Source organism: Bison bison, unplaced genomic scaffold, assembly GCF_000754665.1.
Source record: "Bison bison bison isolate TAMUID 2011002044 unplaced genomic scaffold, Bison_UMD1.0 scf7180017864259, whole genome shotgun sequence".
NCBI lineage: Eukaryota > Metazoa > Chordata > Mammalia > Artiodactyla > Bovidae > Bison > Bison bison.
In genome coordinates this window covers 4539443-4552404 of record NW_011494831.1, presented here as the reverse complement: position 1 = coordinate 4552404, position 12962 = coordinate 4539443, and the positions used below count along the sequence as shown (strand labels likewise).

The 12962-nt window shown below is 37.2% G+C and overlaps 1 protein-coding gene across 3 annotated transcripts in view; it reads left to right on the top strand.

Moving 5' to 3' along the window:
* Positions 1 to 12962, top strand: part of ZNF106 (zinc finger protein 106) — a 54667-nt gene that overhangs the window by 32449 nt on the left and 9256 nt on the right. For all 3 annotated transcript variants that reach the window (XM_010848021.1, XM_010848018.1, XM_010848020.1), the window contains 8 exons: positions 1327 to 1481; positions 1565 to 1625; positions 2098 to 2436; positions 3794 to 4574; positions 4924 to 4979; positions 6091 to 6236; positions 8285 to 8419; positions 10613 to 10729. In XM_010848021.1, the coding sequence (XP_010846323.1) occupies positions 1327 to 1481; positions 1565 to 1625; positions 2098 to 2436; positions 3794 to 4574; positions 4924 to 4979; positions 6091 to 6236; positions 8285 to 8419; positions 10613 to 10729 (1790 nt within the window). The remainder of the gene's footprint in view (positions 1 to 1326; positions 1482 to 1564; positions 1626 to 2097; positions 2437 to 3793; positions 4575 to 4923; positions 4980 to 6090; positions 6237 to 8284; positions 8420 to 10612; positions 10730 to 12962) is intronic.

Below are 12962 nucleotides of genomic sequence, written 5' to 3'. Positions count from 1 at the left end.
TGGCAAAAAGAAACTGTTCTTGCATCACTTCAGCCTTTTACAACTTGATATACAAGTGTAGCTTATCAAACAGAGAACACCCATTTATTAATTTATGATATTTTTGTTGCCTTGCTTAAGGACATAGAAAAAGTTTGACTTTCTACTATATCCAGCTATAAAAGAAATATGTGATATCACCTAAAGCAGAAAGCTGAAATTAATATATATCATGGACAAATTGAGTTCAGTATAAAACCAGAAAGTCTAACTGAGCCTTTTCAGTGGAATGAAGAGAAACAAGACATTTAGTAGAAATTTTTATCCCTCTTGGTCATTTATAGCCATTTTACTCACTTTCTGAGGAATCTTGGTTGCTTTTCTCATGTGAATTAAGGAGAGAAGTTATTTGTGGGGCTCCCTGACTGATAGGCTTCTATGACTCTTGCCTTTCACTGATTCTCATACCATTTCAGTATAAGATCTAGTGCAAGAAGTGACTGGATGAACTTTGGGTGGCTGGATGGGATAAGGTGGGAGTCAAAGACGATACCAGTTTCTAGCTGGAGCAGTTGATGGCTTTATTTATAGCACTAAAAAACTTTATGAGAGTTAGAGGTTGAGGGTAGAAGAAGATGGGAGTTCCCTTTTGGATCCCTTGAGTTAAAGGACTTTAGAGACACCTTAGTAGAAGTATCCGGTTGGTAGTTAGATATGTGGGTCTGGAATTTAGGGGAGTTTTCTTGGCATATTGCATGGGAAAGAGACAGATATAAAGATGACAAACACATGTAGTAGGACATTTTATTTCAAAGCTATATTTTATTCAGGAAAATATATATTATTTTATATTAAATATATTTTTATTAAAATTTTTTATATTAAAGAACCTTAATATATTAAGGTTTTAATTTTATATTAAAGAGAACTATTTTAAATTAACTAACAGACTAGAAAAATAGGAATCCAGAAGAGAGTGCAAGCAGTTTAGGTTTGGGGCCCAATCTAAGCCAAAGCCTTGATTGAAGAGGGTAGTAGATAAAGGAAGATGGAAAGTGAAACCGACAGGAGTTGATTTCCCCAGAGGTTTTGCTTGGAAGCATCACTGTGGAAGATGGTGATTTGGTAAGATGGTACCATGTGGTGGTACACTTGAAACCATGAGGCTTGGTCTCTAGCTCTGATAGCATGACTTGACTATGTGATTTGTAAAAAATTTGATGAGTCTCCTTCCAGTGACCTAGTGGGGAGAAAATAAAGGCCTGTCCTAGATAATTGATGCAGTTCCCTGGATTATTAAAGAGACGTCTCCAATATTAAACTAAGCCTTATGGTTTCTTTTGACAGAACGTTCTCAGGTTGACCAGCTGCTGAATATTTCTTTAAGAGAGGAAGAACTAAGCAAATCATTGCAGTGCATGGATAACAATCTTCTACAAGCTCGTGCAGCACTTCAGACAGCTTATGTTGAAGTTCAAAGGCTACTTATGCTTAAGCAGCAGGTAACAGCAGATGGAATATTTAATGAAAAAGGATCATCTTAAAGTTGAGTTTTAAAATGCTTAACAAAATTCTTTATTTTTAGATAACTATGGAAATGAGTGCCCTGAGGACTCATAGAATACAGATTCTACAGGGATTACAAGGTATTCAGAGATGGATTGGACTGTCTGTAACTTGTTACTTTTTTATTTTCTCTAGAGGGGAATTAAAGTAGTTATGAAAAAGTTAATATGATTATTCTTATGTCTCCTTGATGTTAGCCTTCTGTAGAAAGGCCTGTAAGACTGTATGTCCCCAAAATACTTAACAATAGAAATAATGTTATAGAAAGAGTCTTGGGTTAGGCATCCCAAGACTGGGGTACAAATTTGATTCTTCTATTAGTACCAGTATCACTTTGGAGAAGTCAGTTAAAATCTGAAAAATTAGAATATTAAGCCTGCCTGTCTGTATCCTCAGTGGTTGTACATATAGCTTACATAATAATCTATTTTAAAGAATTATGAGCATCTTTAAAATTCTCTTGTAATCTTTAAAAATACAAGTTGGCTCAGTAATGAGTGGCTTTTCAGATAACATTTTTGCATTTGTATGTGTGTACGTTTCCCATTCTAGAAACATATGAACCTTCTGAACATCCAGACCAGGTTCCCTCTAGCCTTACACGAGAACAGAAGAATGTTAGATCTCAAACATCTACTGATGTCACACTTCTGCCTAGTCCTTTTTTCCCGAATTTCCTGGAACCTCCATCTTCCCACGTGTCTCCATCACCCACTGGAACCCCTCTCCAAGCAATCACATCTTCTTTCCAAGCTCATGGCAGTGTTCCTGCTCCAGACTCATCAGTTCAGATTAAACAAGAACCCATGTCTCCTGAACAAGAAGAGACTGTCAATGCCATATCACAAGGCTCTGCTTGCAGTGTGTCCAAGGAATTACTGCAAGCTAATAGTATGTAAACTTTTCTCTGTGTTAAGGGCAACCCTATAGTGGGTCTAGGGAAACTTTATATTAGTGATGTGACATCATACTTGTCCATTAAAACTAAAGTTATAACAGGACTTCCCTGGCGATCCAGTGGCTAAGACTTCACACTCCCATACAGGGGGCCTCAGGAACTAGATCCCACGTGCTACAAGTAAAGATTCTGCATCCGCAACTAAAAGAATCCTGCATGCCGCAGTCAACATAGAAGATCCTGTGTGCCGCAACTAAGATCCCACACAGCCAAATAAATGAATAAATAAATATTTTTTTAAAAAGTTACTATAGTTTTTCTTTAAGTCTTCTTATTTAGGAGCATTATTTAAATATTGGTAACTGTTCCTAATTTTCTCTAATACAGGATTGCTAAATTGACTTTGGGTTAGCATGTAACAGGTTCCATTTATTCGGATTGGTGCAGAATTATCTGTTTTTCATGAGATAAATGGCATTGAAGTTGTTGAGTCAGTTTTCTAGATAAGATTCCTCTTCTGGATTTCTCATTACTTAACTGTTTTTATCATTTCAAGTACAGACTAAGGTTAATACGGACATGAGGAACTGGTGGCCATGATGAAAAGCAGAGGGCTCTGGTGTTTGGAATCATCTAACAGGAACTTGGGGGTTTTGACAAATAGCCAGGGATTCTACTGTCTTTATAAAATAATCCTTATCTGGTTACCATTTGAGAACAACTTCTAAGTTGTTTAAAATCTTATCTGAAGTTTGTATAACCACAATGGTGCTATATTGAAAATTAAGAAACAAATTGATATTGTTTGGTATTCTTTTTTTTTTTGAACAAAAAGAAAGTCTGAAGAATCATCCTAAATTTTGCTATCTGTTGCAGCACTAATCATTGATATGTACATCAAATATATGTTATCTTCCATATTGAATTTTGTTACTTTTATATGGATAGTATTTAGTATATATTTTTTTAATGTGGTGACACTTTTTTCAAAAATAGCTTTTATTAGATTTCCTTTTCTGACTGCAAAAGTAATTCATATTCATTGTTTCAAACAAGAAAGAGAAAAGATCAATAGAAACAATCTCTGCCCATAAAAGGAGCTTGTCTAGGATATAAGACATGCACATGATTTGAGATTAATACAAGGCAAAGTGTATAAATACTGTACTAGAAATGCATGTAGGTTATGGGATGCTGAGCAGTGAGATAACTAAACCATGACTGTTGTTAATGTATCATCAAAGTGTCATATTATTTGATAGAAATTCAATCAGTGATAATTGTAGTTTATCACTACACATAGCAGACACAAAGACAATGGAATAATTTTTTTTTTCCTTCTCAATTCAGGAGAGATCAGTGACAGTTGTCCACTTTATCCAGTTACCACTGCAGCATTGTCCTTATCAGGACTAACAGAGAGATTCCATGAGCCTAGCCAAGAACTGAAGTTTTCTGTGGAGCAAGGAATTACCAGAAACAGAGGGAACAATCCCTCTTCCCAATCAGCTGGTCTTCCTAGCATAGATAAAGAAAGTGAAGAGCCAAACAAAGGCAACAGTGGGTCTGAAGCCTGTACCAGTTCTTTTCCAAGATTATCCTTTGCTTCAGAAACCCCTTTAGAGAAAGAGCCCCACTCTCCAGCTGACCAGCCAGAACAACAGGCAGAGTCCACTCTGACATCAGCTGAAGCTAGGGGGAACAAGAAAAAGAAGAAACTTAGGAAGAAGAAAACTCTGCGGGCTGCCCATGTTCCTGAGAACAGTGACACTGAACAGGATGTATTTACTGCTAAACCTGTAAGGAAAGTAAAAACTGGAAAGTCTGCTAAAGGGGGGAAAGTGACAACCTCCACCTGGGAAGATAGCAGAACTGGCCCAGAACAAGAAAGTGTCAGAGATGAACCAGATAGTGACTCGTCTCTTGAAGTCCTAGAACTTCCTAATCCTCAGTTAGAAGTGGTAGCCATTGATTCTTCTGAATCTGGAGAAGAGAAACCAGATAGCCCATCTAAAAAGGATATTTGGAACTCCACAGAGCAAAATTCATTAGAAACTTCTCGCTCTGGTTGTGACGAAGTTAGCTCTACCAGTGAGATTGGCACTCGCTATAAAGATGGCATCCCTGTAAGGTAAGGATACTGTGTTGGTCCAATCAGAGCAGCTTTCACCATTCTTTCATTAGAAAACAGAACTCTTTGTTCCAAATCAGAATTTTTTTAGAGTCACATTTATAGAAAATCAGTAGGGATGGATGACGGATATGGATATCTCCTTAGCAATGGAGCATTTCTGCTTTCTCACTTGTGTTGTATTTACTGTTTTTTCCTTTCATATAAAAATTTCACATGCAGAAACTGATCTTGTATTGTTGCTATTTTGTCCATTGTTTAGAATAATTTTTTGAGTCAGGAAAATACAAGTTTTCCTACCTCTCCTGTTCACACAGATGCTAAGAAGATTTTTGCTATTATTTTGTAGTGTGGCAGAAACTCAGACTGTGATCTCCTCCATAAAAGGATCAAAGAACTCTTCAGGTATTTGGTGGTTCCGTTTTATTTAAATGAATTACAGGAGGGACTTCCCTGGTGGTCCAGTGATTGAAAGTCAGCCTTCCAATACAGGGGATGCGGGTTGGATCTCTGGTCTGGGGACTTGGATCCCACACATCTTGGGCCAACTAAGCCCATGACCCACAGCTGTTAATCACTATAGAGTCCATGCACTCTGGAATACATAAGTAAATAAATAAATCTTAACTTTTTTTTTAAATGACTGAACTGATAAATTAATCACAGGAAAAAAGCTTTGTAAGTATTAAAGCCAAGCTTTAAATCTACTTAAATATGCTTATAGAATAGGGGATGGGGACTGGGCTTATTACCAAGAGGATGGAATGCTCTGACCAGCAGTTACTGGTATCCCTGAATCCTCAAATCCTGGCATTTCAGTTTCTTACTCACATCTCTAATCTGGTTCTCTCGTGTATTCAGCTAATTAGAATAGTTGGCCTTCTGTGTCTTCAGTTCTGCATCTATGGATTCAACTAATCACAGATTGTGTAATGGGCATTTATTGAAAAAAAAAAAATTGTGTGTAAGTGGACCTGCACAATTCAAAGCATGTTGTTCAAGGGTCAGCTGTAAACAGGAGGATGTGTATAGGTTATATGTAAATAGTATGCCATTTTATATAAGGGACTTGAGCATCTGTGGATTTCGGTACATGCTGGGTGAAGGAATCCTGAAACCAATCCCCCTTGGTTACCAAGGGACAACTGTCTTAGGGTTTTGTTGGCTCTGGGGGGTGGGGGGTGGTGGGCTTTGCTCTGAGAAGGAATTACGTTAAAAATAATGCCTTAATAAAATAACTGGCAGCAGAAGAGACTGGATGTGGAAAGATATTTAGTGCCTTAAAGGGTATCATTCAAAGACTCACTATGTAAGTATTTTTTCCCTAAGAGAAAGGCCTTCCCTACCTTTTCTTAATATGAAATCTTCATAATGAAGATCACTAATGAGAATGTGGTGTTTTGCTAGGCAAACCAGGTTCTTAGGAGAATCCAGGCACCACTTTTTCATAATGTTTTAAATTTCTTAGTATCTTTTGAGATATAAGCCGACACATTTCTGAAACATTGTTTTCTAGAAATATCTTCAGAGCCAGGAGATGACGATGAGCCCACAGAAGGGAGCTTTGAGGGGCACCAAGCTGCAGTGAATGCAATTCAGATATTTGGGAATTTACTGTATACCTGTTCAGCAGATAAAACTGTCCGAGCTTATAATCTCGTGGTAAGTTAATACATCAGTTTGAATGTTTTTGCTTCTTTACAGGTTTTAGAAACTCCCAACTTGCTCTCTTTTACACACGTCTGTTTGCTTTCCAGAGATGGAGTAGGCTTTAGACTAACTTCAGATACAGTTGATCTAGTGACTCAGTGGGGTCACCAGAGACTTAAATTCTTTCTTTCTCTCCTTTCTGTTTTCTCTGGTATCAGCTGTTCCTAAAGCAGGTTCTCCTGCTCACAGATGTCAATAGCTACAAGAGTTTCTTTTCCCTCCCACCGCCAAAAAAGGGTCCTGTGCTTTCCTCCCTAAACAGTCACTTGGCAAAAGGAGATGGAATTATAACAGTAGGCTAGGGACAGTCAGGTCCCAGCCCTGGAGTGGATGCTGAGGTGTGTCACCTAGTTGCTACATAATAGAGAAGGGATAGAATGAACATTGGGAAAGTGTCAGAGGAGGCATTTTCCCTGAGAGTTGATGAATTGTGCAAGTTATTAAGAAGAGCAGCAGTCTTTCATTATCCCACACTTAATCTGATGCTCCTAACTCTTAATTTTCTTATAGTGGACTTTTGAGTTTTGAGTCTGGTATTTGCGCTTCCCTGGTGGTTTGTGGTAAAGAATTCGCCTGCCAATGCAAGAGATACAAGAGACATAGGTTTGATCCCTGGGTCGGGAAGATCTCCTGGAGTAGGAAATGACAACCCACTCCAATATTCTTGCCTGGAAAATTCTTTGGACAGAGGAGCCTGGCGGGCTACTGTCCATGGGGTTGCAAAAGAGTTGGACATGACTGAGCGCACACAGGACACGACTGAGCGCACACAGGATATCAGTTCAGTTCAGTCGCTCAGTTGTGTCCAGTTCTTTGCGACCCCATGGACTGCGGCACACCAGGCTTCCCTGTCCATCACCAATTCCTGGAGCTTGCTCAAACTCATGTCCATCTAGTTGGTGATGCCATCCAACCATCTCATCCTTTGTCGTCCCCTTCTCCTGTCTTCAATCTTTCCCAGCATCAGGGGCTTTTCAAATGAGTCAGTTCTTCGCTTCAGGCAGCCAAAGGATTGGAGTTTCAGCTTCAGCATCAGTCCTTCTAATGAATATTCAGGACTGATTTCCTTTAGGATGGATTGGTGGATCTCCTTGCTGTCCAAGGGACTCTAAAGAGTTCTCCGACACCGCAGTTCAAAAGCATCAGTTCTTCAGTACTCATCTTTCTTTATGGTCCACCTCTCACATCCATACTTGAGTACTAGAAAAACATATGTCAAACTAATTCTGTTTATCAATAATGATAGCCAAGAAACTTTAGGAACACTATGTTGTCTGAACAAATACAGTGAAAGTATATGAAATTGATGAAGTTTTTGAAAGTCAAAAGATTAGACGATGGACTGAGAAAATGTGTTTACTATAGGCAACAGGTATATAGGGTCCTTTAGCCTAATAATGTATGAAGGGCAACAGAGATGACTGAAGGAAGAAAGCAATGGTACTAGGAGGTATGAGTGTAAGATTTGGGGAATTGGCTCTAAATTGTAAGGTAGGTATAGGTATGTATGTACATTGTAAATATATGTAACAGTATGTGCACAGAGATAACAGGGTGTTCCGTTATGAAACCACACCTGGGACACTAGGACCTGTGATGGCATGTCTTTGAATATTGTGAAGCTTTCTCTACGTACTAATCAAATGCAGCAACTTATCTGGGTAATTAGCTATAGTTTGAATTTGCTTGCACTTTAGTCCATATGCTAGAGAGACTTGGCCTAGCATTAATTAAAATTCTGATCTATCTTATAGCAAATTGCCCTAAGCAATTTTTGGTATGGCTCAGTTAACATATAAGTTGCAGGTACCTCTGTTCACTGGGCATTCAGTGAATAGGTACTTACTGAACACCTTTTGATACCATATACTAGGTACTATTCTAGACTCTGGGGACACAAACATGAACTGTATGTTTTAGCTTTTTTTTTTTTTTAAGGAAATACATTATCTTATCCATCTATATCCACAAGTAATGATCTAAACTGTGCTTGACTTTAGAGTCGAAAGTGCATTGGTGTCTTTGAGGGCCATACCTCCAAAGTGAACTGCCTCCTGGTTACTCAGACCTCTGGGAAGAATGCTGCCCTTTACACTGGTTCCAGTGATCATACCATTCGCTGCTATAATGTTAAGGTAAGTGGGTCCAGAGAAATGAAAAGTGATGATACTGAAGCACTTTAACTATATTTACTGTGTAGAGTGGAGACAGTGAGACATGCTTCATTCTGTTAACCTTCTTGCTTTTAAATCTGTTTCAGTACACTTATAACCTTTGGTAGAAATGAGGCTTAGGTCTAAACCATGTTTTCTGTCTCTCTCCACATATCTTTTCACTTGCTACTGTTAATAATATACCTCTTTTGATCTTTCCAACAAATATTCCTCTTGATTTTTATTTTCATGTCATATGTCAAAATTAATATTAGGTAGAAAAAGAAATGTTAAGTTTTTAAACTTAAAGACTTAGAAGTAGATCTCTCCTCTTGAGAAAGAATTTTCTAAATGAATTATAAGAAATGAGAAAATTGTTTGCATTAAAATATACATATATATACACAATTGCATAATATTTAAAATATAAAAGTAAGTGAGCAGGAAAAAAAATATATACATATATTCTTAACTTTAAAAGAATTATTTAAGACAAAATTTATAATACCACGTAATTAGGTTTTTAATGTATATAGATGGTATATGTGAGATTAACAGGAACACAGGAAAGGGAGAGGCTAGAACTATGCTGGTACAAGGTTCTTATATTTTGTTGAGGATAAGTCAATATTAACTTGAACTAGATTGTTACAGGTTAAAGAGGTAATCTCTAGAAGGCTGATTCAAAACTTCAGTGTGCATCAGATGGACCTAGAGAGCTTGTTAAAACACATGTTACTAGATCCTTTCCCAGAGTTTCTGATTCAGTAGGGTTGGGATAGAGCCCAAGAATTTATTTTTCAAACATGTGATACTGATTCTGCTGGCCTAGGGGTCACACTCTGAGAACAGCTGCCCTAAAGCAATCACTAAAAGAATAATGCAAAGAAAGAAAGCTTAAAAATTTAATAGAGGAATTAAAATGGCATACTAAAAAAACTGTTTAATACAAAACAAGGCAGAAATAGGGAAAAAGTAATAAAAATGAGACAAATAGAAAGCAAATTGGAGTCTAAATCTGACCATATTTAATATCATATTAAATGTGAATTAACACCCAGATTGAAAAGGAGATTGACTAGATAAAGAACAAACATCAAAATCTATGCTGTCTACAAGACACTTTTAAATTCAAAGACACAGGTAGGCTGAAATAAAAGAATGGGGAAAAAATGTGCTTTTTTTTTTGCAAATAGTAACAAAAAGAGCTAGAGTAGTTATATTACTATCAGGCAAAAGACTACTACTGAGACAAGGTAGCTTTTTATAATGATAAAGGGTCAGTATAGAAGACATTCAAGATAGGAAGATGGAACAGTGATCTATCTTATCAGAGAATAACAGAGCATCAAAATATGTAAAGAAATATTGATGGGATTACAGGGAGAAATGGACAAATCCACATTAACAGTTCTTTTTTTATTATTTTAGTCACTTAGTATCATTCAACAGCATTCAATCTTGAGTACTTAACTATATAATTGGCCCTGTTCTAGGTAATTAGATTTTATCAATAAAACCCAGTTCTGGGAATTCATGGAAATCATTTTATGAACATCAGCTCAAACTGTGTTTGTATAACCTGTATATGCATCAGAATTATGAAGGAAATTTTTAAAAAAACATATTCTAGGGCCTGCTGAGTTAGAATCTCAGGGTTTAGGGGTGAAACTTGGTGTTCTATATATTTTGAAAACTTTTTGAGTAATTATAGACTAGCTAACCTAAAACTGGTTTAAAGGAGGCATTTGGTAGCTATTGAAATAGAGAATCAGTTGCAGGAAAGCACATAGTACTTGATTAATGCAATTATCAGATAATACAACTATAATCTTTATTTTCCTTTTTAGACAATGAGTGCAGCTTTTTCTTTGGCTACTTAATTTAAGAGGCTAAAACCCAGTTCATAGTGCCCTTTGAAGAATTTCTGCATTCCAAGTTAGAAACATAGGTGACATTAGAAGTTATATTTGTTTACTATGTTACCTATAGCTTGAGGTTCTTTGGCCACAAATTTCAAAGCAGAAAACAGTCTAAGATACTTTTCTACAAAATGGAGGATGCAACATTTTCTTCCTCATAAAAAATAATTTCACACTCTGTTTCACAGAGGATTGTTTTCATACCTTATTTGCTTTTAACCTCTACTGATCAAGTGTTGTGTGCTTTTATCAGACTCGACACTGTGTGGAGCAGTTACAGCTGGAAGACCGGGTTCTCTGCCTCCACAGTAGGTGGCGAATTCTCTATGCAGGACTGGCAAATGGCACTGTGGTCACCTTCAACATAAAGGTTAGTGGTAGGGGAGAGAAGGCTGAACTCCCATGCCACTTAGAAGTGGGGTGTGTGAGGGAAGAAGGCAAAGACAAGGCCATTTTCCTGTTTTTGTGTGTGTAAGAGAAAGCAGCAGAATTAGCCACTGCTCAAAAACTTACCTTCTGTTGTAAGTGAAACAAGATGCATTCTGTCTGCTCAGGCCCAAGTGTGCCAGGACCAAAGTGTAACTGTACTAAATTAAACCAAGCCTAATGATTTGGGGCCAAATAATGAGTCATGGGTTAAACTAGTTTGTCTCATTTTAAGAATGACACCATTAAAAGTGAGCTTAAATTCCTTTGAGTATGACAGTGATGTTGTTTAGAACTGATTTAGGGTGTCATGAAAGTAGCCTGTTCTGTAAACTGAACTAAGTCAAGGATTGCCTTCATGCCCTTGGGCCTCATTCTTTCCTGACCCAAATATAAATCCATTTGTTGAGCAAACCTTTACTGAGCCACTGTTATGTGGTATGTCTCAGGATAAGGCTTAGGAAACAAATGCAGGCCAATTCTTGATGGCTCTATGTGCTTTGTTAATGTAGTTGAACTTGTAAGCTTTAAAGCATGAGAGACATGATCCAGTTGGTATTTTAGAAAAAGTCACTTTGGTGTTGAACACATTGGAAAATACTGATAGTAGAAGCTTGAAGACCATTTAGGAGGCTTTGTTACAGCAGCTGACATCTAGACTAAAGTGAAGAGAACGCATAAAAAATGTAATCAGAGGTAGAAGTGATAGGTTTGGTTATTAATTAGTTGTGGCATTCTATCCCAAGGCCATCTGATCACCTTTTAACAGTGTATGAGGAGTTTGCTGTATTGTGCCTAATTAGAATATCATATGTTTAATTAGTATTTACTGTCTGTCCTTCTACCAGCTATCTGGAACTATGTACAAGAAATGCAATAAAATATGCTGTGGTTTCTGCCTTTAAAAAGCTTAGAATCAAGTTAGAAGAAACTAGCCCATAAATAATCAAATATCAAGTTATTTGGTTCACTTGATATGAATAGATCACAGAAGACAAAATAGATTTTAAATGTTTTAAAGGCTAAAACTTGAATTACCAGTTCTGTTTTGTGAGGTTAATGTAATCAAAGGTAAATGAAGTTAGGAGCCAGATTTTTGGGGCAAAATGATGGCAAATTCAAATGGGAATGATCTTTATTTTTTGTTTTTTTTTAAATGGTCTTTAAATGGTTGAAAAGCCCCAGCAAAGATGGACTTTGAGACAGAGATTTGAGAGTTTTTACAGAGGTGTGAATTTTGAATCCTTGTTAGGGCTGGACCTTTTTTCTGTTTTGCCCACACTCCTGGAATGCAGTGCTTTGATGATGGGGCTCATCAAAAAGCCAAGGCTGTTGACCTTGGCCTGTCTACCTTTGGGTCCTGAATGCCTTTCATCTATCTCCCCAGCATTTTAAGATGGTTGAGATTAAGGTTCCCAGCTGCTGCTCTTGCCGAGTCTCTGGGAGTTTTGTCTTTTACTTGCACCTAAAATACCTTTTTAGAATTTTGGGAAAGTAGGAAACTATGAACAAGATTGGTTTGGGTATAAGGAAAGCAAGTCTAAAATCTGAAGTAAAGGAATGTTTATCCACATCCACATTCAGGATGTGACCATGCTGTGCTGACTGACATAAAGGTTCCTATAGTTTAACTTAATGTTATGAGAGAGAAACATAGAACCAGAGGTCAGAAAAAGGTCAGAATAACATAAAAGTTGGAGAATGAGAAACTGGTTGTCTAAGTAGTTCTCAAAGAGAATTTTGGAAGCAACCATGTCAAATAGACTACATACATTCTAGATGACAAAAATCAGACTTCTTGGGTCTTTGGCATGGAAAATGTATTCAAATATGGAAAAAAGATTTCTCTTTCATGTCATTGACTTAAGGGAAGTGAGAGAGGACATAAAAAGAGAACCAAATTCTAATTATGATCAGGATAGCATGGGTCAAAGATAGAAATGGATTTATAACGTAAGACTGTCCCCACTAGAATGGAGGAAGAAGGTGTCATGAGTACAGTGTTAGAATGGGAATGGCAGAGGTTGGGGAGTTAGGGATACAGAGTGGATATGAAAACTTACAGATGGGTGTTAGACTTTATAGAGTTTGTATCAAGGTAGTGATTTTGGATTAGTTGATGCTGAGTTTTTCCACCTAAGTGGTTTTTACTTCATATAATGGTGGCTTATTTTTCA